This window comes from Pseudophryne corroboree, chromosome 2 (assembly GCF_028390025.1).
Source record: "Pseudophryne corroboree isolate aPseCor3 chromosome 2, aPseCor3.hap2, whole genome shotgun sequence".
In the NCBI taxonomy this organism is placed as follows: domain Eukaryota; kingdom Metazoa; phylum Chordata; class Amphibia; order Anura; family Myobatrachidae; genus Pseudophryne; species Pseudophryne corroboree.
Genome location: NC_086445.1, coordinates 904,599,288 through 904,626,528, shown reverse-complemented (window position 1 = coordinate 904,626,528; position 27,241 = coordinate 904,599,288). Strand labels below are relative to the sequence as shown.

Genomic DNA, 27,241 nt, shown 5'->3' with positions numbered 1-27,241 from the left:
AAGTGCAAAACAAAGTAGTACTTATAGATTTGCCTTTTCTGCCACATTAACAATCCACAGAGTCGTACAGGCCGGCCATATACGAGTAAATGTTTGCATTATGCTACGGTAGTTGCTCTCATTGAACAGCGCCCATGTGGCTTAACCATCAAGCGCAGTCCTTCTATACCTCAGCATCTGGTCGTTGAACTGAAGACATGGACTGGATGGTACTCAGGTCGTGCTCCAGTTTGGAGATCAGGTCCTTCTGCTCGGACACTGTGGATACCGCTTCTGTAAACTGGATTTGTAGTTCTGCACTGCGAGCTGTGGAAAACATAACAAGGCAAACATTTAATACACTAACAAGAGGCAAAAAGAATTATTTGTTGTAGAAATAAATCTATAATTTTCAGAGGGTACTTCAGTAACTGGCTTAGCTATATAAAAGAAAATAATGCATTCCTGCTCTTATACCTGTACGGATGCAAGTTACATACAGATGCTGGTCATGTCTTCATGGCTGACATCTTCTGTGTGAAACTGAAACCAGCTGACCAATCAGGATCATTGATATACAGTATGTACAGTGAGTGATTCTTCAGTTCAGTTCTCTGAGGTGTTGACCATTATACCTCAAGGTAGGGGGAGGTATTTTGGAGAAATATGGGAATCCCAACACACAACATGGTGGTCTTCAGTTTGCCGGCAGCCAGGCTCCCGACGACCAGCATACCGGCACCGGAATCCCGATCGCCAGCATACAGACAGCTTTTCTCCCTCTTGGGGGTCCACGACCCTCCTGGGGGGGGGGAAATATAGCGTGGCGCGCATAGCTTGCAACCGTGCCCGCAGTGTGGCAAGCGCAACGAGCCCGCAAGGGGCTCATTTGCGCTCGCCCAGCTGTCGGTATGCCAGCGGTCAGGATTCCGGCACTGGTATGCTGGCCGCAGGGAGCCTGACCGCCGGCATAACATACTACACCCAACACAACACGATTTAAAAAACAAAACGGCAGCACAGATCAGTAGCGGATCTTGCTACGGGCAAGCAGGATTTTTACTGGGCACAACTCTACAGGGGGGCACAGTACTGGGGGGGGTAATACTACTCTGGGCACAGCTGCAGGGGGCATAACTGACCACGCCCCTTATCCATGATAGCCACGCCCCTATTTTTTCGCCCTGCGCACCACAAGGTCTAGATCCGGCCCTGGCACAGATATATTATAAAACCTGTTCATGTTCCCAGATGAGGGTAGCTAATAAACACAGAGAAATAACACAAGTTTTACCATTATGCAATTCCCATGGTGAGATTTCTGCATACAAGTCATAATATGGTTGATGTCTGTCAGACTGTCACAAAAAAGAAATGAAGGTTTGTTTGGGTTTTTGTTTTGTACCAGTGAGGCAGAAATCTCATTAATAAAATAATGAGCATCTTAAGCTTCAGTAGTAAAATAGTTACACGTTTAAAGTAAATTATGTTAAATGTGTCCGTAGATATTGTCAAAAATAAAGACATGAAAAGAAAGCTTAGACGCAGTTAGCTATAGTACCACTAGATGTCAGTAGTTCCTCACAAATGAAAAAGGTGTATTTGTCACGCAGCAATAAGCAATCTAGAACACAGGTTCTCAAACTCGGTCCTCAGGACCCCACACGGTGCATGTTTTGCAGGTATCCTCACAAAATCACAAGTGACATAATTAACTCCACCTGTGGACCTTTTAAAATGTGTCAGTGATTAATGAATACACCTGTGCACTTGCTGGGTTACCTGCAAAAAATGCACTGTGTGGGGTCCTGAGGACCGAGGTTGAGAACCACTGATCTAGAATGAAAGGCTCATTCACAGTGGAGAACAGTGTATATGTGTTGCGGTTTGAACACTACCACCCGCAGACCAAGGGCCTAATTCAGACTGGATCTCTACAGTGTGGAGTGCGCCCGCGCAGCTGGCTCACTGCGCGTGTGCACCTTGGGAGGCTCAGTGAGATGCTAATAGCATCTCAGGGCTGCGATCAGGCAGAGGCGGTTGCAGGGTGGGAGGGGGTGTGCCAACGGCGTTAGAACGCTGTTGGCGGGCACGGTCCGCACAACGCAGGTGTGTACGGACCGTTGCGGGGGCGGGCTGTGGTGGCTGGCATCACATGCAGATGCTGCGACCCGGGACGTGGCGGGTAGCCACCTACCAGCGCAACTAGGCTGCGCAGGCAGGTAGCAACTCGCCGGGTGCGAAAGCATCGCACAGCACCCTTGCGGGGGGGGGGGGGGGGGGGGGGGGCGGAGAGGTGAGAAACTGATCATAGATGTGCTAAATTTAGCACATCTACATTCAGATCTGAATTACCCCCCAAATGCACAATGCAGAGGAGCTACGGCAGGCACTGGATTAAATCTAACTAGTGTAATGCCAGCAAACCTCCACTGCTCTCATGGTAGGAACATTACTGCACAAAATTGCTGTCTCTCCATGAAATAGTGGTGGTGATATCCCTCAGAGCCGTAATTAGACATTTTGTTACCCTGTGCCAGAAAGAGAATTGTTGCCCCCTCTCCCACTATATTTAAAATAGGGACAGCGTGCACCAAAAGTTTAGGGACGTGGCTTTATGAGAAAGGGGAGTGGCCATAGAATAGTACTGATTACACTGCACAGGTGTGTCCATTAGTCACATTACACTGCACAGCAGTAACCCCTTATACACGTTACACCACAGTAGTGTCCGTTATACACATTATGCCAGGCATAGTCCCTAATAGAGATTATGTCAGGTAGAGTCCATACACCTCATTTCTCCTCCCCCTTCCCCACCACAGGTGAGAGAGGGAGAGATTATGTGTGTCCATGTCTCACAACAGATATGTTTGCCTACCATGATAACATCTCATTTGTAGCGCTGCAGCACCAATCTCCCCCATGGAAGTCTCTTCCCACACTCCGCTGACAACAACCACGCGTAAGATGCCGCGCTAGCATCCCGGCGCTACCTGCTGTCACAGAGACAACACGGCATCTTACAGCCGGCCAGTCTGGGTATGTGCAGACGATGCACCTGCATCCAAAGTGCATGGTGTGCAGGGCACCGCCAGCACTACCCTAGTTACAGCTCTGATCTCGCTGAAGAGTCTAACGATCTCCCTGAGACTAGACCAATATCGTCTCACGCTGTCCACCATGGAGAAAACAGTGGGGAGAAGAATAAGGAGGATGTGTGCTACAAGAAAATGGTCAATGCTCTCCAGTACACTGATGGCTACACAAGTGGCTGTGTACCACAAGGGTGTGTGTGATGAAATACAGAGGATGTGTGGTGTGTTGTATGAACTTGGTAGAAGGGAGATACTTACTGGTGATAACTTAAGATACCAAATAACAGTACAGTGCAGAATATTTGTAAGGAATACATACGTATTCCTGGTGGACGGGATGTCGGCTGTCAGTATTCCGGCAGTGGGGCGAGTGCAAAGAGTCCCCTTGCGGGCTTGCTGCGCTCGCCACAGGTTCTATTCCCACTCTATGGGTGTCGTGGACACCCACGGGTGGGAATACCCCCTGTGCACCGGGATTCCAGCTGTTGGCATTGTCGGCTGTCGTGATTCCAGCGTCTGTATTCTGACCGTCGGCTTCCCGACAGCCGGTAAGTTAACTGCATCCCATTTGTAATGCATTCACAGCTCTGGTAAAACATTTTGCGTCAGTGAATTCATGGGTTAACGCAGACTTAATGGCCGCCTGTGCAGGCTCTTTCTGGAACGCCTCTCAGCCAGCGCGGTACCAGTCCTCTTCAGCATCGCCCACATTTCACTCCACTGGCAAACGAAATGTTGATACATCTCGTTGGTGTTGCTTAATACTTCACCTCTCTATAGCACATCTATCCCAAAGTGTGGTAAGTGCTCAGCAGGCGTGCATACGGATTGGAGTCCACACAGCAGATCTGGCTTAACCAGGTAAAATACAGGTGGCTGTAGACACCAGGTAAACGGTATCCTAGCTGCAACCTGGAGCGATTGGGTATGCACTGGAAGCACTTGTAGCATGCAGTGGTGCCAGCCAGATGCTTATAATACACAGTGATCAGGGTGGTGGTACAGTGCACCTGTGGGGTCTGTAGAGATCTCCACAGTGTGGAGTATTCAGGGGCACATCTGTTTGGTAAGGACACAGAGGAGGAAGATGCGCGGTGTAGCCGCTCATGCACAGTAGCACTTGTCTGAGGTCAGACCACCGTCTTAGTGCCCGCTGTCTACAAGGCCAGGAACAGAAACAGTGCTGACATTCTTTCCGTTAATCTTCCAGTAAAGGGTACAGTATATCAATATTTTTACCTTGACAGCTTTCCTCACTTCTTGTATTGGTAGACTAAAGTAACTTTAAAATGCTAAACTCAGAACGCTAATGTATCCTCCATGTTTGGAAAACTTTGTTTTGTTAAAAAGAATATTAAATTCATAATAAATTTGCCGCCATATAGATATCCTATAGAAAGAAAAATGCATATACATCTACTGGCCTGGTGCACTGAAACTGAAGTAGTAATAAGTAATAATAAGTAGTTATTGTATATGCACTAACATAGTGGTGTAAGTAAAATATATAGCCTCTGCAAAAATCATTATTTCTTTGAAAAGATATTTAAATCTTTAATACAAATTGTGTCTATTAGTTTCTATGTAAAAGCTAGTTTACTACTTAATGCTCACAAGCCGGGTTAGGAGAGGCAGGGGGGTCCGGAACTTACCCGTCCGGATGCTATGGCGGGGCTCTTCCGGCGCTGGTGCGGGCTGCTGGCGGCGGGCAAGCCTGCAGGGACCTGTGGAGCCTTTCCCTGGGGCTCTGGTCATGAGCAGGTTGTGGGGAATTTGGCGGTGCTGGGCACCACCATCTTGTATTTCAGTCAGATGACTGTGTCAGCCAATCAGCTGCTAGTTGGATCTGCTGGATCTTTCCACAGGTATAAACCTGGAATGGTAGTTTACTGAGGTTACCAGTGCAACGCCTTACACCGCTAAGCTGTGTTGTTAGATCGCTGTGCTTCCCAATGGTGGCCTTGCTAAACCAGTACTGCTGATACTAACAATTGCCACAGTCACCCGACAGTCTGCAAGGACCGCGCGGTTATCTGCGGCCTAACCTTCCACCTTCGCTGCGGCCTCTGCAGTTAACAAATCCACTGGAGGTTTTTGTCAAGCCCGGTTCACGGTCACCTGACCTCGGTTGAGTGACTCCCTCTATTAACCTGTACATCCAAGGTACTGGGTACATCTCAGACTTTTCTTTGCTCTTCACTGTCATTAATAAATCTATGAGAAGGATTTTCATTGACTGGCTCATCTCTTATTCAAAGAGCCCGTGCTCCCTAATTTTCCTCCGCCCAATCCAGATCCACAACCCGCCATCAAGTGGGTCACATGGCCACATGAATTATGAAAGTTGTCAGGATACACGATAGGATCTGCTCCAGAACATTGCAAGTTGGCTGGAGGGGCTAGAATCGTCAGTTAGCACAGTGTCTACAGGAGACAGCTTCCTGGATGGCAGCCATCAAACCAGCGAAACGCATTGAGCTCAATACCACAGACCACCAGCATTGCATCCACTCGTGTTCATCTCTGGCAACAATTGGACTCATTGCTTCTATTGGATCCTTACAAGTGTTACAGCATTGGGACCTGGACCACTCCCCTGCTGCTATTTGGATCTCCGTCTGAAATTGAGATTCCTTGGGGACTGCACTTGAAAGACCAGGTAATACCAACACTCAAAATGGATTAATGACTATATTGAGATATGAGTCCTAAGCCAGAAGTTGTGCGCAGCATACATTCTAGGTGAGACTTAAGTGGTCATTCTCTTTGATATTAATTTAGTAGTATCCGGGAGTTGTGATAGCTCTCATTTTTAATGAATGTATAATAAATTGTTGTATTAATTTTTTTATCTAAATTGTTTTATTGTCCCTTTATTGGAATCAGAGCCGGCGCCAGTATATCTCTATACTCTTTGGGCATACATATCTAAGGGGCCTGACCTCCCCATTACAGGCTGCCGCTGACCGCGCACTCACAATTATTTTTCTTGTCTACAGGAGATGTCTGCCTAACAGGATTCAATGCAAGCGTCCCTCGCAAGTGTGGCTGCCACTTGGTGCACAGAAACCCAGGTAGTCCAGCCAGCTTATGTTCCTGCGGTTACATCTCCATCATCGCTATGATCTCTAAAATGGCTTTAAAGGGATAACTTATAATCATGGGAGACTTTAATTTACCTGATGTAAATTGGGAGGGGTCCTTTGCAAGTTCAGCTACAAGTGGCAAATTTCTAAATTCCTTACAGGGAGCATCTATCAAGCAATTGGTGAGGGAGCCCACTCGCAAAGACTCAATATTAGATTTGATTCCTACAAATGGTGACAGGATATCAGACATATATGTGGGTGAGCACCTGGGATCCAGTGATCATCAAGCAGTATGGTTTAGTATAAAGACAGGATCCAACTCCTGTCACACAAAAACAAAGGTGTTGGATTTTAGAAATGCTGACTTTGCAAAAATGGGGAGATGTTTAAGTGATTCATTGGCAGACTGGACAAACATGGAAGGAGTGCAGGAGAGATGGGAAAAACTGAAAGTGCAATACTAAGTGCAACAGACCTTTGTATCAAAAGGGTTAGGAAAAGCACCAGGAAAAGGAAACCAGTGTGGTTCACAAAAGAAGTATCAACTAGTGTAAAGGCAAAAAAGATGGCTTTTAGGAAATATAAACAGACTCAAAATAATAACGACAAAGAGGTGTATCTGGACAGACGGAAGGATGCTAAGAAAGTGATAAGACATGCAAAGGCAGAAGCTGAGGAGACAATGGCCCAGTCGGTAGATAAAGGGGGCAAAACTTTTTTTTAAGTATATAAATGAAAGGAGAAAATCAAATGGAGGAATAATAAGACTTAAGACATAGAGTGAGAATTTGGTGGAGGGAGACAAGGCAATAGCAGATCACCTAAATAATTATTTTTGCTCAGTATTTACTACAGAAGAAGGGAAGGGGCCCCAGTTATGTTGCAAGGACATTCATAAAAATAAGGTAGATGAAAGTACGTTTACAGAGGAGAAGGTCCTAACAGAACTTTCAAAACTAAAAGTGGATAAATCAATGGGGCCAGATGGGATACACCCAAGGATACTAAAAGAGCTAAAAGATGTGCTGGTGGCACCATTAACAGAATTATTTAACCAGTCACTAAATACAGGTGCCATTCCAGAGGACTGGAAAAGAGCAAATGTAGTTCCATTGTACAAAAGTGGAAGCAAGGAAGAAGCAAGTAACTACAGACCAGTAAGCCTTACATCAGTAGTAGGGAAAGTAATTGAAAAACTACTAAAAGAAAGAGTTGTGGAATATCTTAAATCAAACAACTTACAGGATCCAAAACAGCATGGATTTACTGGTGGGAGATCATGCCAAACAAATCTTATTGACTTTTTTGACTCTGTGATGAAAATAATAGATCAAGGGGGAGCTGTAGATGTAGCATATCTAGACTTTAGTAAGGCATTTGACACTGTCCCACATCGCAGACTGCTAAATAAACTTGAAAGTGTGGGGGTGGATTATAGAATAGTTAAATGGATAAGAACCTGGTTGCAGGATAGGAAACAGACAGTTGTAGTAAATGGAGTGCAATCTATGGAGGGAAATGTTACCAGTGGAGTACCCCAGGGATCTGTACTCGGACCGGTTCTCTTTAATATCTTTGTTGGTGACATTGCAAATGGTATTGAAGGGAAAGTATGCCTTTTTGCAGATGATACAAAGACATGCAACAGGGTAGACACACCAGGAGGGGTAAAACAAATGATTGATGACCTAGCTAGGCTTGAAAAATGGTCAAGAACATGGCAACTACAGTTTAATGCTAAAAAAATGCAAAATCATGCACTTGGGTCTCAAAAATCCAAAGGCTAAATATAGTATCAAGGGTACTATAATGGAAACTACTGAGGAGGAAAGGGATTTAGGAGTCACTATTTCAAGTGACTTAAAGGCAGGAAAGCAATGCAACAAAGCAATGAGAAAGGCAAGTCAGATGCTTGGTTGCATAGGGAGAGGAATCAGTAGCAGGAAAAGAGAAGTAATAATGCCACTGTATAGGTCATTGGTGCGGCCTCATCTGGAATACTGTGTCCAGTTCTGGAGACCATATCTCCAGAAGGATATAAATACATTAGAGAGTGTACAAAGAAGGGCAACTAAAATGGTGCATGGCCTACATCACAAAACTTACCCGGAAAGGCTAAAAGATCTTAACATGTATAGTATGGAGGAGAGAAGGGAAAGGGGAGACATGATAGAAACTTTCAAATATACCAAAGGTTTTAACAAAGTTCAGGAGGGAAACATTTTTCAAAGGAAGAGAAGTATTAGAACTCGAGGACATACACTGAAACTGGAGGGAGGCAGGTTCAGGGGAAATTTAAGGAAAAATTATTTCACAGAAAGGGTAGTGGATAAGTGGAATAGCCTCCCATCAGAGGTGGTAGAGGCTAAGACTGTAGAGCAATTTAAACATGCTTGGGATAGGCATATGAATATCCTTACAAAGAATTAAGGTTCAAAAAGGGTTGAGATTACCTAAAGGATAAAAAAATGGGCAGACTAGATGGGCCAAGTGGTTCTTATCTGCCGTCAAATTCTATGTTTCTATGATTGCCAACGCCAAATAAGTTTGATAGGAATCTAAAGCTGTGTCGCGGGTTTCTTAACCAGTGAAAGGTTAATTTCTCTCTACAACCCACTCATTTTCCCACACAGAAGGTTAAAGTGGCCTACGTTGTGTCCCTTCTCACCGGTCCTGCTCTGGAGTGGGTCTCACCTTTATGGGAAAGAGCAGACCCTTTGTTTGCTAATTATTTGGAATTCTTGTCAATATTCAGAAAAATATTCAACAAGCCCAGAAGAATCACCTCAGTATAGATAAAAATCACAACCCTCCAACTGGGTAACCGGACCGTGGGTCAGTACATCATACAGTTTGAAACCTAACACATCTGGATTCCAGTGGAATGAAGAAGCACTGGTTTCTGCCTTCTGAAGTGGTCTGTCAGACCATATAAAAGACGATTTGGCCTCTCGAGATTTTCCGTCTAAGTTGGATGATCTCATATCCCTTTGAATAAAAGTATACCTACGTTTTCGGAATCATCAGACCGAGAAAAGTAGAGGAGACTGCTACTGATTCCGGTCTCTGCCACTACCACCTGCAAGTGCTCCGTTGCATTTCCTCCAGATGAGCCAATGCAACTCAACCATGCCCAACTCACTCCTGAGGAACGTCACAAGCAGTGTCGGGAGAATTTGTGTCTGTACTGTGGAGCACATGGGCATATCGTGGCATCCGGGAAACTACCCAACCAGATAAGGAGGCACTAGGGGGTAAATTTACTAAGATGTGAGTTCTATTTAAGATTCCCGGTATTATCTTCTAGAAAGTGCTAGATAAATGAGAAGTAGAATCTGTTTGGTTGCTAAGTTCAACAACCCATCTTAAATAGAACTCCCATCTTAGTAAATTTACCCCTGGGTTAGGAGTGTCTACAACCCAGGTGGAGCCTATAATGCTGGTCTCCCTCGAGTTAGCCCAGGAGTCTGAAATATTTATTCTCTTCTAGATTGTGGAGCAGCTAGGAACTTCATCACAGCAGACCTTGTCCAACAACTCCAGATTCAAGTAACAGTTCTACCCCGTCCCAACTCCCTCTCTGCAGTTGATGGGAGCCGCATTCCTAGTGGAGAGATCCCACAGCAGACTCTACCAATGCAACTGTGCATAGGCACTCTCCATAAAGAGCTTATAAAATTTTTAGTCATTCCCAGAGCATCTCATGGATTTAGTTAGGATTTGCTTGGTTGTGGAAGCACAATCCTGGTATGGAATAGCAGTCAATGCAAGTTATGTCTTGGGCAGAATCTTACTTTTTTTCCTGCCTTCAGTGTGTGAAACCACTCAATAAAACTCAAGTTTCTGTTTACCTACAGATTCCGTCTCCATACACCTCTTTCTCTGATGTTTTTAATAAACAAGGGACTGGGATTGCCCCCACGAGAGGTCAAACAAATCAGCTATCAATCCCTGAGACTAAAGCCATGTCGGATTATATTCAAGGGAATCTGGCCAAGGAATTTATCCATCCCCCTATATCACCAGCAGGATCTGGATTCTTCTTCTTCCCAAAAAAAGGTGGATATTTACGCCAATGCATTGACTACACAGGGTTAAACAAAATTACTTCAAAAACCGTTACCATTTACCATTAACCACCCAGTTATTTCACAGAGTCAAAGGAGTCACGATTTTCACTAAGTTGCACCTAAGGGGTGTCTATAAGCTCATCTACACTATAAGTAGTCTACTTAGACAATATTCTAATTTTCTCTTCTAATCTCAAAGAACATCGACAGCATGTTCGAGAAGTGTTACGTAGATTACGCAAGATTCATTTATACTGCAAGCTGTTAAAAGGTATCTTCAAGCAACCCTCCATACCATTTTTAGGTTACGTTAATTAAGTTTATGGTCTTGAAACGAATCCAGAGAAAGTCCAAACAGGCTTAGAATTGTCACAGCCAACATCGCTTACAGCAATTCAGCGATTTTTAGGTTTTGCTAACTATTACTGGAAATTCATTAAAGGCTTCTCAGCACTGGTATCTCCAACTACCACTCTCACACAGAAGGGAGCTAACCTCAGTCAATGCCCTCCAAAGGCAGAGTCGGCTTTTCAGCAAGCTTTTATTACTGCTCCTGTTCTGAGACAACCTGATGTTGGTAAACCCTTCTTCTTAGAAGTCGATGCGTCCTCCGAGGTAGTGGGAGCTGTCTCATCCCAGAGATATGAGAATAACAAACTTCACCCTTGCAGGTTTTTCTCAAAGAAATTTCTGCCTGCAGAATGAATTATACTATTGGAGAACAAGAATTGTTAGCAGTCAAACTTGCCTTCAAGGAGCCAAATTTCCAATCAGTGTGCACTGACCATTGGAATTTAATATTCTGAAAGAACATCCATTGTCTTAATCCTCATTTAGCCCAATAGGCTATGGAGGTCATTCCGAGTTGATCGCTCGCTAGCTAGTTTTAGCAGCCGTGCAAACGCTATGCCACCGCCCACTGGGAGTGTATTTTAGCTTAGCAGAAGTGCGAACAGTTGTATCGCAGAGCGGCTACAACATTTTTTTGTGTAGTTTCAGAGTAGCTCAATACCTAGCAAGCGCTTGCGATCACTTCAGACTATTCAGTTCCGGATTTGACGTCACAAACCCGACCAGCGTTCACCCAGCTACGCCTGCGTTTTCCCTGGCACGCCTGCGTTTTTCCAGACACTGCCTGAAAACGGTCAGTTGCCACCCAGAAACGCCCACTTCATGTCAATCACTCTGCGGCAACCAGTGCGACTGAAATGCATCGCTAGTCCCTATGCAAATCTGCATCGGTTGTTGTGCCCGTACGTCGCGTGTGCGCATTGCGCTGCATACGCATGCGCAGAACTGCCATTTTTTAGCCTCATCGCTACTCTGCGAACAAATGCAGCTAGCGATCAACTCGGAATGACCCCTATGTTCTTTACCCGTTTCAACTTTACTCTACCATTCTGTCCTGGATCACAAATCAGAAAGCAGAAGCTTTCTCTCATTCTTTTTCTTTAGATGATTCCAATGACATCATCCCAGAGCATCCAATTTTAGAATCCAAAGCATTCACAGTCACGAATCTCCAGCCTCCTATAAGAAAATATTTGTCTCTCCACAATTACGAAGAAAAGTCATGGGCTTGGCTCACACCTCTTGTTTTGCCGGACACATGGGAGTCCACAAAAATGCGGAGTTCATTCAACGATCCTATTGGTGGCCTTCATTAAAAGCGGATGTTACAACTTTCATCTCTTCCTGTGTTAAATATGCGGAACATAAAATTTCCCGACATCACCCTGCAGGAGTATTTATACCTTTGTCTATTACTCTACGACCCTGGACCCATCTATTGATGGATTTCATAACAGACTTACCTCCCTCCAAAGGTTTCATGGGTGGTGATTGATTATTTCTCCAAAATGTCCCAATTCCTCCACTTAAAGGGTTACCATCAGCTCCTGAACTAGCACATTTCATTACAGAAATTTTCCGACTCCATGGACTTCCTACTGAAGTGGTCTCTGATCAAGTAGTCCAGTTTGTAGCCAGATTTTAGAGGGCTCTCTGTTTAAATCTGCAGAATCTCAAATTCTCTACGGCCTATCATCCGCAAACCAACAGAAGCGCTGAACGAGACAAACAAGATCTGGAAACAGTCTTATGCCTCCATCTTTCTTCTTCTCAAGATGACTGGGTTCAATATTTACCTTGGGCAGAATACGCTCATAATAATACCTACCATTCTTCGACAGGTCATACACCTTTCTTCACAGTGTATGGCGTTCATCCCCGAATTCCAAAGTATTTTTTATAATATAAATGTATCAGTATATTGTAATATTAAAGAGATTATTATTAAAAATACAATGGTTATATCACTTTACCTAGTTTATATGTTAGTGCTAGTCAGATTGCAGAACTCGCCATAATGGAAATTAGAGTTAAGACATTGGAGTGGGGGTGTGGCCGCATTCAGGGCGCATTATACAAGAAGCTTCCCCGGTGCATTCCGAGGTTGTATAACCAAGTCACTCTGGGATCAAGATGATGTCTCCCTTGCACTTCCCAGGTCCACAGAGTCCCAGGTTACTTTGTAACTGGCCCACCACCTATGTGATGCGCATGAATGTCATTTATTTCTATCACAAATACCTTGTGGCAAAGAATTTGTGCGACATCAGTAGGGCTGTGGCAAAGCCCAGAATAGGCACAGATATAAAAGCCATTACTCTACACAGAGGAATAACATACAACTAAGGCCAGCAAATACATTCCCCTGTGGTAGATACAACTAATGTTGCTTAATAGTACCTAGGATAAAGCAGTGCATAGACAGTACAGTAATTATCCAATTATCTACTCAGGACTAACATGTGACTTCCTCCCTGCCCTCCTTGACCCTTCTGTTGCTTCTGATAGCCAACCACCATCCTATTATTGATGCCAATCACTCCCTTGACCTTTGCAGCACTGTTTTGTCCTATTTCACCTTCTACCTTTCTGATTACTCTACCAGTGTCTTTACTACGAACATCCTCTCCTCCATCTGTTGGCATTTCTCAAGGCTCTGTTCTTAGCCGCTGCTTTTACTACTGTAAACCTCATAGTGATCGTACATGCTCCTTTGACCTTTACTACCACCGTAAAACTTATGACACACATCTGATTTTGCTTCTTTTCTCCTATAATGAGAGCACTGGTTTCTTGGACTTCTCCACCTAGATGTCCCAAAGCCGCCTAAAGCCCAATATACTCAAAACATTGTTCGTCATCTTCACCCTTCCTATGTTAATGTCTCTTCCTCCAGTGGTCTTCACTATTGACCACATAGCTATCTCCGATGTGGTGTGATGATGTCACTCCACACAACCAGTTCCTTGTGCTGTCTTATTACTTCTCCCTTTCAAACATTGGTCCTGATTCAGAGTTATTTGCAACTCAGCACACAGCAGATCTGCAAAATTGTGCTGACGCAGCCACTGTTATTTGTACACACATACCCACTAGCAGGGTCTCTATTCTTTAGCTTGTGTACAAAGATGTACAATCAATTGCATATTGGGTACACCATGGACCTGTGAGCACTCCTATGGTTGCTCAGACGGTCTGCCAATACTAAGCCGCCAGAGCTTTTACAACTGGGTCATTCCATGGTAACAAATGTTACATTTTGAAAAATATTTCATGTGAAATATATTTTTTGGAGCAAGTGTTTTGAACATTTATGCTTTAATTTTGATGCAAAGCTTGTCATGAAAACTGGTAACAAACATTACATAAACAGACCATTTTCATGGAGTGACCCAGCTGCATATGAAGACCAAGACACCCCCACCCCCTATATGCTCACTGACTGCCTACTGAATTGCATTCATACTCACACTATAATTGCATTTTCAAGCGCATTCGGATGCATGCATAGTACAACAATCACTCAATCGTGCAAACATCAACACTGTGAACACTTCGCGTCCACCTCTGAATCAGGGCCCATTGCCAAAATGTGTCCCTTTCTCACTTTTCTTAACTCCAACCATGACTATTGTTACCTCCTATCTGGAACTCCCTTCACCCTCATCAGTCTATCCCAAATACAGCAGATAGACTGCTCTTACTCTATTTGCGCATAACATCCACTCTACAGATTTCTGCACTGGCTCTATATTTCTTCCAGAAATTAAGCTTCTCACACTCATGAACATTTCCGCTTCATACATCTCTGGATTTGTTCCCTGATCTGCCTCTGACTGATAACTCTGCTCCTCTCTGGTAACCATTTCTCAACTCTAGGCTCCAACTTCTCCAGTGCAGTTGCCCTCTTATGGCACTGCCTACCCACTAAACAGAATCTATCAAACATTCATACTTTCATAACTCCGAAAACCCACCCATTTACTATAGCCTATCACACCTGTATCTAATACTGCTCCCTTCATGTTCTACCAGCTTCATTCCCATGCTCTCTTACTCAGTGTCCCACTAGCTCTGTGTCCCTTCAGCAATTCCCTTTCCCGATAGACTAAGCTCTCAAGTGCAGGGACCCCTCTACCCTGTCTCACATCTGCACCTACTCTATTGTAAAAAGTGTATGTTGTGTTATTAGAATTTTACAGATAGGGAGAGGGGAGGTTTACAGCACATTCATTCAGAAAATTACAACTGGTAAAGCAGATTTAACCAAATGTCACTTAACTAGGAGTAAGATCAGAAAAATAGCATCGATACTACAGGTACTTTGATTGCAAAATCACAAAAGGGAGAGATAATTGGAATGGCATATGGTATGGACTGTATCCAGTCGAATGGTGAATAGTAACCATGTCTATGTGCAGAAGGACGATACCACAGACATCAGAACGTCGACAAGGTTCACAATGTCAACATCTAAAATGTCAGCACATAAAATGTATACCATTTCAGGATCCAAACAGTTAAGGCTAGGAACTGCCGGGAGGGTTAATCTGTGGGTGGAGTAGATTAGCGTTAAGCACTACGGTTTCTAAGGTTTGCCTTGCTTCATGCTCCCATGCTAGTTCATGTGAGTCTATAGAGGGAATTCCCAAAAATAGTAAGGGGTAAATTTACTAAGATTCATGTTTGGTCAAAGAATGAGCCGGGTCTGGTCCTGGAAAAATGTGAAAAACCATGTGGGGATTCCCTGTATTTAGAGTAACCAGCATTAAGCTCAACCAGTAGGGGGTAATGTCATAACCTGGGGAACACGCTTCATGGGGTCCCTTGGCCACAACATTAGCCTCCCCAGAGCTAGTCAGCCAAGGCCTCCTTTTCCAGTAGTATTCCAGGTGTCTTGGCAAAATAAATAAATGCTTACCTGATCTAGCAGGCAGGAAGCACTGTGTATACATACTGTATATACGGCGCTTCCCCGATTCGGGAATTTCCACGTGGTTTCCTGCACATAATTGCCAATTGGCTAAGGCCGTGTACACACGGTGAGATTCGGACTTATCCGATTCTCACTGTGCGACGGGGGGCTGGGTCGGCACTTAGCCAGTATCGCAAGAACATAATGAGTGTGCTTGCGATCCTAGTTCTGTGCGATTTTGGCTAAGTGTCAATCCTGACTATCTCTTCTATAGAGATAGTCAGGATTGACTTGCTGCACAGCCTATTTTTTCAGCCGATGCCGACCGCGCGGGGCCGCGCATCGCCATCGGATCGGGATCGCAAGGTGACTGTCACCTTGCGATCTGCACTATCTTTTCTTCCGATTCTGACTATATAGTCAGAATCGGAAGAAAAGATCTTACCGTGTGTACACACCTTAAGAGTCACTCCTCTCAGCCAATCAGTGGGAGCTGCCATAGAAAGAGCACACGGACTGGCTGAAAAAAGTAATACTTATCAGCAATTATGTGCAGGAAACCACATGGGAAACGTCATAATCAGGGAAGCGCTGTATATACATCATAATCAGGGAAGCGCTGTATATACAGTAGGTATATATACAGTGCTACCTGTCCACTGGATCAGGTAAGTATTTCTCTATTTTGACAAGGCACCATCAATATTACTGGACAAGGGGACTGATCAGCATCACAGAGATGCTTAGTAAAACCCATGTGTTTGAAACAGAAAACTCTTGAGTATCCCAGCGTGTTTCATCTTGACCAGACACGATTCTTAGTACATTTAGCTGACAGTAAGCCTCTGGAACGTTAATATAGCTGACAGTAAGCCTCTGGAACAGAGCCAACAGAGAGATTCCAGAGTCGACGAGAGTAAGAAATCTATTAAATGTGTTATAAAAGTTTCAGAAATGGGAACATCTCTTCTTAATGCCTGCAAAAGATGGGAAGACTCAAAGAGAGGCTACCAGTGAGGAAAATAAGCCTTCTGTCCCAGGTGAACCAAAATTGCCTACAAGTTTGTTAGCCAAATTTATTGCAAAAAGCCTGATGTGTGAATATGATAGTGAGATAGGTTGGTAGCTTCAGGCAATGACCTGTTTTGGGGGTCACCATGATCTCTGCCCTGGTGATAGTGCTATCATATTTAGTGCCCTTTAAATGGCATTAAAGCATTTGACCAAAAGTGGAACAAAGACGTGGTAGAATTTGGAAATGATTTAATGGCATAAGCTATCTCCTCCATAGAAATTTGGGGTTTAGACCATTGGAAGTTAGAGTTTTAAGAAACCGAGCTGGAGTTCAGAAATTGGTCTTTCTTGGATTGCAGGTTTAACAGATTCGTATAGGCGCACAGTAGAGAAGATCAAAAAGTTTCAAATAGAAATCTTGCTATATATTTGGGGTCATAAATCAGTCAGGGCCGGTTCAAGGGCGCATAGCGCCCCGGGCAGGAAAGGGGGCGTGGCCTAATACAGGGGGCGTGGTCAGGTACGCCCCCTGTACATTCTAGCGCCGCTTGATTGCTGAGCGATGCGCGATGACGTCATCGCGCACCGCACAGCAAAAGGTCCTCTCCACGAAGGGAAACTAGACGCATAGCGTCTAGTTCCCTTCGTGGAGAGGACCTTTGCTGTGCGGTGCGCGATGACGTCATCGCGCACCGCTCAGCAAAGTTACTCTCCACGAAGGGAAACTAGACGCATAGCGTCTAGTTCCCTTCACAGGGGACGGCAGCGGGCAGCGGGCATTTGAGGCGGACGGGGGACACAGCGGGCAGCAGTGGCGGATCTTGCCACGGTGCGGCGCCCTCCGGATGGCGCCAGCGCCCTCCGAAAGGCGGCGCCCCGGGCAAAAGTCCTGCTTGCCCGTGGCAAGATCCGCTACTGAAATCAGTTGATCGCTAGAATCTCTGACAGATAGGCTTCTCTTACAATTGCAATAATCACATAGTGTGTCTGCTAATAAGGAAATACAGGCAGGTACTTATCCATCATGCAATACCATCAGGGAGGCAACTGATTGGCTCCAAATTTATTCTGCAGCAGGACAACGACCCCAAACATACAGCCAATGTCATTAAGAGCTATCTTCAGCCTAAAGAAGAACAAGGAGTCCTGGAAGTGATGATATGGCCCCCACAGAGCCCTGATCTCAACATCATCGAGTCTGTCTGGGATTACATGAAGAGATAGAAGGATTTGAGCAAGTTTACATACACAGAAGATCTGTGGTTAGTTTTCAAACATGTTTGGAACAACCTCCCTGAGGCGTTCCTTTAAAAACTGTGTGCAAGTGTACCTAGAAGAATTGATGCTGTTTTGAAGGCAAAGAGTGGTCACACCAAATATTGATTTGACTTGAGTTCTCTTCTGTACATTGATAAAAATAAACTACAGTATTAACACTGCTATTTTTGAAAGCATTCTTTTCTTTGCAGCATTTTATCCACACCTGCTTAAAACTTTTGCCCGGTACTCAGTGACGTGCTGTGGGGTGAGGCAGAGCCTACCCTGTCATACTAACGTTTGCACCAGAGTTTTGACTGTATATAGTATCTGAAAAAGACAAAGAATATGTTTAAAATATCTTCTTTGTATTATTCTAATCATTTTTGTAGCCAAAACTCTGGAGTAAACAGTCTATGGCAGGTGAGGCACCTATCTTTTCCGCACATCTCTGATCAAAACTCACCAAATTTCCAGGAGTTTATACTGCTGCACCTGTGTATGATGACCAGATGTATCCTTTGGCTCATACAGTGCATCCGGAAAGTATTCACAGCGCTTCACTTTTTCCACATTTTGTTATGTTACAGCCTTATTCCAAAACGGAATAAATGTATTTTTTCCCTCCAAATTCTACACACAATAACCTATAATGACAACGTGAAAAAAGTGTTTTTAAGATTTTTGCAAATTTATTAAAAATAAAAAACTAAGAAATCACATGTACATAAGTATTCACAGCCTTTGCCATGAAGCTCAAAACTGAGCCCAGGTGCATCCTGTTTCCACTGATCATCCTTGTGATGTTCCTACAGCTTAATTGGAGCCCACCTGTGGTAAATTCTGTTGACGGGACATGATTTGGAAAGGCACACACCTGTCTATATATGGTCCCAACACTTGACAGTGCATGTCTGAGCACAAACCAAGCATGAAGTCAAAGGAATTGTTTGTAGACCTTGGAGACAGGATTGTCTCAAGGCACAAATCTAGACCTGGCCGGCCGTCTAAACTGAGCGATTGGGGGAGAAGAGCTCTAGTCACGGAGGTGACCAAGAACCCAATGGTCACTCTGTCAGAGCTACAGCATTCCTCTGTTGAGAGAGGAGAACCTTACAGAAGGACAACCATCTCTGCAGAAATCCACCAATCAGGCCTGTATGGTAGAGTGGCCAGACGGAAGTCACTCCTTAGTAAAAACAACATGGCAGCCAGCCTGGAATTTGCCAAAATGCACTTGAAGAACTCTCCGACCATGAGAAACAAAATTCTATGGTCTGATGAGAGAAAGATTGAACTCTTTGGCGTGAATGCCAGGCATCATGTTTGGAGGAAACCAGGCACCGCTCATCACTGGGCCAATACCATCCCTACAGTGAAGCATGGTGGTGGCAGCATCATGCTGTGGGGATGTTTTTCAGCGGCATGAACTGGGAGACTAGTCAGGATAGAGGGAAAGATGAATGCAGCAATGTACAGAGACATCATGGATGAAAAACTGCTCCAGAGCGCTTCTGACCTCAGACTGTGGCGACAGTTCATCAGGACAATGACCCTAAGCACACAGCCAAGAGAGCAAAGGAGTGGCTTCAGGGCAGCTCTGTGAATGTCGTTGAGTGGCCCAGCCAGAGCACAGACTTGAATCCGATTAAACATCTCTGGAGAGATCTGAAAATGGCTGTGCACCGATGCTTCCCATCCATGTTCTTAACAACAAGGAGTTTAGCTCAGGGGTAGCCAACCCTGGTCCTCGAGAGCTACCAACAGCTCATATTTTCCAGCTCACCTAGCAGGTGCACAGGTGCAGTCATTACTAACTGACACATTTTAAAAGATCCACAGTTGAGGAGACCTGGAAAACGTGAACTGTTGGTAGCTCTCAAGGACCCCTGGTTTAGCCCATCCTATATGATTGGATTATTTTTGTAAATGCATGCTGTGTATCTAGGGAAGTGATGTCATGCCGAGGTGACTCACTTCCTGTTTGGTCTGCTGTTTAATTTGATTACGTGTTTGATTACGGCTCAGGCTGAGTAAAGACCTGTATTTCATTCATGCTGCAAGTGTCGTCTTGATCTGTTGTCACACATATACATGGTGTCAGAACTGGGATGCCATGGCACAAGGTCTGAGGAGAATAGATCCGCTGATATTTGATGAAAACGTGGCTGACAACTGGCTGAGGTTTAAAAGGGAATGGCACTTATGCTCCATAGCAGGCCTTTCAGACAAATAAGAAAAAGTCCAGGCGTACACGCTGCTGAACCTCGCAGGCACCGATGCTGTGGACAAATCAGATGCTTTTGTGTATGCTGGTGGAGAAGACAGAGAGGACCCTGACGTCCTAATTGCAAAGTTTTAAGAGATCTGCATGCCAGTAAAGAATGTAATTATGGACAGGCATGTTTTCAACAGCACAAACCAAAAGGGTGATGAAACTATATAGTCCTACGTCTCCACGCTAAAGCTGCTGGCAAAGAGGTGCAATTTTGGTATCCTCACAGAGGAGCTCATCTATGACAGAATCGTATGCGGCATACAAGGTACGTGCACAGCTTCTGCAGGAGAAGGGCCTCACATTAGAGACTGCCATAAATATTTTTATATTAAATGAGCAGTCTGAAAAGGGCACAAGGAAACTAAGAAAGGACGCTGAGGTGTGTGTCATGGCGGCTGTCCTGCTCCTATCCTCCACGAGTGGGAACTGCGCGGCACAGCACCCTCCTGACAAACAACGCAGCCCCGCATATGATAAACGATGTAATGCATGTGGCAAATGGAATCATTTTGCAAGGTGCTGCCGCTCCAAAGATCAAACTTCCATAAAGCGACAGTCTGAATCGCGCTATAGCCGCTCACCCCAGCGGATTAACCAGGTTGAAACAGAGCCAGGGTGTGAATCAGTTTGTATGACAGTTTGCGATAGTGTAGATCACTTGGATGAGAGGGGCGAAACATTTATCAAACTGAGAACAATGCATATGAAAAAGGTGACCATGGTCAAAATAGACTCAGGAGCGAAGTGCAATGTTATGTCCTAAAAACAACTATGTGAAATAGATCCAACTGCACAAATAAACCCACGAGACAAGATCAACGCTAAAGTTTACCCGCGCTGATTTGCTATTCCACATTGTGGATCAAAGGGTTAAACCACTGCTAGGCCTCCCTGACAGTATGAAGCTAGGCCTTCTCAAATTGGGGCCTGAGATACACGCAATACAGATGACCGTCCCGGAGATAAAAGACTTTCAGGATTTATTTGATTGCGGTACACTTGCAAGCTTCCTGTTGTGTACCATATGCGGCTGGGTGACTCTATTGTACCTACTGTCTGTGCCCCCCGGAGGGTTCCTGTCGCAATGAAAGACAAAGTCATTAAAGAGATCAAGCGAATGACTCAATTGGGTGTCATTGCCCCCATAGAGGAAGCAGCACAATGGGTGTCCGCCATGGTAGCCGCATCGAAAAAGGATGGGACTGTACATCTTTGTATTGATCCAGTACACTTGAACAAAGCACTGCTGCGTCCATATCACCCTCTCCGCACCATCGAGCAAGTGATTGCATCCAGGGTACTGAAAACTGTGGCACCTGGCATGACAGCAAAGTGCGGATTCTGGCAAATCCCTTTGGACAGAGCTTCGTCCCTGCTCACTGCTTTCATGACCCCAATATGGCGGTATGTCTTCCTGCGCATGCCCTATGGAATCACCACAGGCCGTGAGGTCTTCCAGCGTTGCATGGAGAAACTGTTTGCAGGCTATCCCTGTGAAATCATCGTTGATAACATCCTGGTATGGGGCCGCCCCAAGGCAGTACACGACCAGCGACTGCGCCAAGTACTTGAACGGGCCCGTGCTTTGAGCCTCAAGCTCAACCCAGACAAATGCAGGTTTACAGTTGCAGAAGTGGCGTACGTGGGCCATGTACTCACTAGTAAAGGTGTCAAACCGGACCCGAATAAAATCCATGCCGTCCATCAAATGCCACTTCCAGCCGACCAACAGGCACTGCAGCGCTTCCTGGGGATGACCAACTACTTATCTAAATTTGTTCCGCAATACAGTAAAACCACAGAACCCTTGCGGCAGCTACTCCACCGGGACTTCTAATGGTGCTGGCTGGACACACACACAGCTGCTGTTGATCGATTGAAGACCATGCTGACGAATCCCCCGGTACTGCGATACTTCAACGTGCATGATCCGGTACTCCTCTCTGCCTACGCTTCACAGAGTGCTCAAGAGACCATGTGTCACCAACACTGCAAACCGGTGTCTTTTGCTTCTAGGGCGCTCACTAACACTGAAACCAGGTATGCACAAATTGAAAAAGAACTGTTGGGACTGGTGTTTGCCTGCAACAGTTTCCACGCCTTCATCTATGGCCGTCCTGACACGGTGGAAACTGACTATCAGCCTCTTATCACCATACTGAAGAAGCCCATCCACACTGCTTCTTCCCGCATTTAGGGCATGATGCTCAAGCTGCAGTGGTACAACTTAGATGTTATATATACACGAGGCAAAGAAATGTACTTTGCTGATGCTCTGTCTCGAGCCTTCCTTTCGACTACTGACATTAACACTGCTGAGGATGACTATGAGGTCATGGCTGTGTAGGGGCTCTCTACCAAGTGGCTGGACAAACTGCGTGCTGCTACACTTGCGGATGATCTTTGCCAGCGTTTCTCTGCTGTGATTCTCAACAGCTAGCCATCCTCTTCCAAGGAACTGCCACAATGCCTTTGCACCTTCTACTGTATGAGTGATGAACTCACCGTGGTTGATGGTGTCAGCCTGCGGGGTCATCGCTTTGTGATTCCGGCTGCCCTTCAGATGTTCCACACCCAGCAAATGCACCAGGGCCATGCCGGCCTGGAGGCTACCAAGCGTAGGGCCCGTGAAACCACGTTCTGGCCCTCCATGTACGGTGACATTAACCGTGCTGTCTCGTTTTGTGCACCCTGCAATGCCTTGTGTCCACACCTGCCACGGGAGCCCATGCTGCTCCATGACATTCCTGATCTTCCATGGTCCAGTCTTGCGGCTGATTTATTCGAATGGAGGGGGAAGGAGTACCTGGTACTAGTTGACTCCTATTCATGATGGTTTGAAATAAACTACTTGCCCAGCACCACAAGTCAAATGGTCATTGCAAAGCAGAAGAGACACTTTGCAGCACATGTCACCCCACAGCAGCTGCTCACTGACAATGCCATGCAATTCAAGAGTAGAGAGTTCAAGGACTTTGCGAATACATGGTACTTCTAGCACATCACTAGTAGTCCACACTACCCAAAGTCAAATGGATTGGCAGAGCGTGCAGTCCACTCTGCAAAGCACCTAGTGGAGAAGTGTGCACGAGATGGATCAGACATATACTTGGCACTGTTAAATTTGAGAAACACTCCCTGAGATGGACTTCAATCCCCTGCATAGTGGCCTATTAGCACGGCGCACCCACACAAGCATCCCAATGGCAAAGCAGCTCCTGCAACCCAGAGTAGAGCCACAGGTATAGGAGTACATCAGCAAGCGCAGAATGGCTGCCAAAGCTTCTTATGACAGATAAGCATACTGCCTGCCACCACTGTCTCCAGGCCAGCCTGTCCGCATGCAAACCGAGCAAGAATTTGACAGAATGGCAGTGGTTCAGCATCCTGCAGATCATCCAAATAGCTACGTGGTGCAGTCCGATAGTGCCCTCTATGAACGCAACCACCCCCATCTGTTAAGTGTACCTGAAAAAAGCTCTACACAGCCTGACTCATCAGTTTCTACCACAACTAATGTCAGTGATAATTCGCATTGCATGGACAGTCCCTCCTCAGAGATCCCTTCTGAAGTAATAAGAGCCCTCTGGTGTCACAGCGGACATGCCTATAGGTTCCCAGTGTACCATTACCAGATCGGGCCGTGTGTCCAAACCCAACCCAATGTTCCAAGACTGTTTAATAATCTTCTTTTGTTCGTGCTTAACATTGTTGAAAATGCTTCATATCTAGAATTGGTTCGACGAGCATTCTGGGGAGTTCAGACAAATGGTGTGGGCAACATGTTCATCCGACATGAACCCATTCGAGCATTTATGAGACATGGTGGAGAGGTCCATTTGCATCCAAGATCCTGCTCCTACAAACATCAGTGAGCTGTGGGAAGCCAGACGGCATGGGTCAAAATCTCTCCAGAGGTCTACCGTCCACTTGTAGAATCGATGTAACACCAAGTTGCTGCAGTTTGCTGGGCTACTGGGGATTCTACATGGTACTAGGCACCTGCTACATGACTTTTGGCACTTCAGTGTGTGTGTGTGTGTGTATTTGTTATATATATATATATATATATATAGATATATATATATAGATATAGATAGAGAGAGAGAGAGAGAGAGATAGATTTATGGTAGACTTACTATAATAAAATCTCTTTCTGCGAGGTACACTGGATTCCACAGGGAACAACAGCAGGAATGTAGAGTTGGATCTTAAGCCAAGGCACCAACAGTCTAAAGCTTTGACTGTTCCCAGGATGCATTGCACCGCCTCCTCTAAAACACCGCCTCCAGGCACTAGAGCTTAGTTTCGTTAACCAGTCCAATGCAGTAGCAGGTAAAAGAGACAGTAGATGTTAGTCACATAGAACCACATTCTCATGACAGGAGAAGGGACTAACGGCTAAAGCCATACAAACCCAAAGAAGCTTAAGTGCGTCAGGGTGGGCGCCCTGTGGAATCCAGTGTCCAGTGTACCTCGCAGAAAGAGATTTAACTATGGTAAGTCTACCATAAATCTCCTGTTCTGCAGCGGGGTACACTGGTATTCCACAGGGAATAACATCGGGGATGTCCTAAAGCAGTAACTCATGGGAGAGGACGCACTGTTGTGGGTGCAAGAACCCGGCGTCAAAAGGAAGCATCCTGGGAGGCGGAAGTATCAAAGGCATAGAACCTGATGAACGTGTTCACAGAGGACCATGTAGCCGCCTTGCACAATTGTCCAGCAGACGCACCTCGGCGGGCTGCCCAAGAAGGTCCAACAGACCGGGTAGAATGGTTTTTGATAGCAGCAGGAGCTGGAAGACCAGCCTGTGCATAAACTTGTGCAATCACCATTCTAATCCTTCTGGCCAAGGTTTGCTTATTCGCAGGCCAGCCACGTTTGTGAAAACCAAAAAGTACCAAAAGGGGTATCTGACCTCCTGAGGGAGGCAGTCCTTTCTACGTAAATATGGAGAGCCCGTACCTCTTTGGAGGACAAACCAGAAGAGATAAAGGCCGGAACTACAATCTTATGGTTAAGATGAAAAGATGATACCACCTTAGGTAGATAACCAGGGCGAATTCGAAGAGCTGCCCGGTCACGGTAAAAAATCAGAAAGGGTGGACATCAGGACAAGGCGCCTAAGTCCCACACCCTCCTAGCAGATGCAATAGCCAGTGAAAACACGACCTTAAGTGTAAGACATTTAAGATCCACAGACTTAAGAGGTTCAAATGGAGACTCTTGTAGGGCATTTAAGACAACAGACAGATCCCATGGAGCCACAGGAGGGACATAGGGAGGCTGAATCCGTAAAACGCGCTGAGTGAAAGTATGAATGTCAGGAATAGACGCAATTTTCCTCTGAAACCACACCGACAAGGCAGATATATGAATCTTGAGGGAGGCCAGACGAAGGCCTAAATCTAAGCCTTGTTGCAGAAAAGCCAAAAGCCTAGAAGTTCTGAATGAATAGGCATAATAATTCCTAGCAGCACACCAGGTGAAGCAAGAGTTCCAGATCCTGTAATAAATCCGCGCAGAAGCCGGTTTGCGGGCCTTCAACATAGTTTGAATAACCGCCTCGAAGAATCCCTTGGCCCGTAGGAGTGATGCTTCAAGAGCCACGCCATCAAAGCCAGTCTGGCCAGGTCCAGATAGACACAAGGGCACTGAACGAGGAGGTCTGGGCGTTGAGGAAGTAGAAGAGGACGCTCTATCGATAGACCCTGAAGGTATGGGGACCAAAGCCGTCTGGGCCATCTGGGCCACGCTGGAGTGACTAGAAGTAGTATTCCTTTTTCCTGCAGGGAAGGAGTGACACTGGAGGGAACACGTATGGCAGTCGAAAGTTCTGTGGAATTACCAGTGCATCCACGAATGCTGCTTGAGGATCCCTTGTCCTTGATCCAAAGACCAGAACCTTGTGATTGTGTCGAGATGCCATCAGGTCTACATCTAGTAGGCCCTACTTGTCCACTAGGAGATGAAAGACTTCTGGATGAAGACTCCACTCTCCGGCGTGAACGTCCTGACATCTGAAGAAATCCTCTTCCCAATTGAGGACTCCGGGTATGATCACTGCCGATATTGCTGGAAGATGGCGTTCCGCCAAATGGAGGATTTTTGATACTTCCAGCATTGCCATGCGGCTTCGAGTGTCGCTTTGATGATTTATGTACCCCACCTTGGTGGCATTATCTGATTGTACTTGAAAGGCCTGTTCTGTACTAAAGGCAGGGCCAGTGTCAACGCACTGAACACTGCCCGAAATTCCAGGCATCGTCTATCGGGAGGAGAGATTCCTCCCTGGTCCACCGACCCTGGAGAGAGTGTTGCTCCAACACCGCGCCACAACCCCGCAGACTGGCATCCGTTGTCAGAAGGACCCAGTTGGAGATCCAGAAGGGATGGCCCCTGCTCAACTGTTGGTCCTGTAGCCACCAGCTTAGTGACAGACAAACCTCTGGAGTCAAGGAGATCATTTGAGACCTGATACGATGAGGAAGGCCATCCCACTTGGAAAGGATTAACCTCTGCAGAGGGTGGGAATGAAATTGAGCGTACTCTACCATGTCGAAAGTAGACACCATGAGGCCTAGTAGTTGCATCGCCAAGTGTATCGACACTCTTGGGCGAGAGAGGTAATATTTGATCCTGTCCTGAAGTTTCAGTACTTTCTCTGGAGACAAAAACAATCGTTGGCTGTGTGTGTCCAGTAGTGCCCCCAGGTGCACAATGCTCCGAGCAGGGACCAGCGAGGACTTTTTCCAGTTGATGAGCCACCCGTGGGCTAGTAGGAATTGGACCGTCAGTTCCAGTTGACTGAGGAGAACTTCTTGGGAATCCGCCAGGATCAGCAAGTCATCCAGATATGGCAGGATCCTGATTCCCTGATAGCGGAGAAGAGCCGTCATCACGGCCATGACCTTGGTGAAGATCCGAGGAGCCGTGGCCAATCCAAAAAGCAGTACCTGGAATTGATAATATAGGTTGCCAATAGCAAACTGCAGATATTGCTGATGTGACATGGCAATCGGTATGTAGAGGTAAGCATCCTGTATATCCAGGGAAACCATATACAGTAGTCTTCGGGTTCCATGGCCAGCACTATAGAGTGCAGAGTTTCCATACAGAATTTGGATACTCTCACAAACTTGTTCTATGATTTGAGGTTGAGTGTAGGCCGGAAGGACCCATTTGGC

General features: G+C 45.6%; 1 protein-coding gene across 1 annotated transcript in view; it reads right to left on the bottom strand.

Annotated features, from left to right (window-relative positions):
* Window positions 1-27,241, bottom strand: part of CUX1 (cut like homeobox 1) — a 622,185-nt gene that overhangs the window by 64,491 nt on the left and 530,453 nt on the right. Inside the window, exon 15 of the mRNA XM_063956059.1 lies at window positions 170-306. Within this exon, the coding sequence (XP_063812129.1) occupies window positions 170-306 (137 nt within the window). The remainder of the gene's footprint in view (window positions 1-169; window positions 307-27,241) is intronic.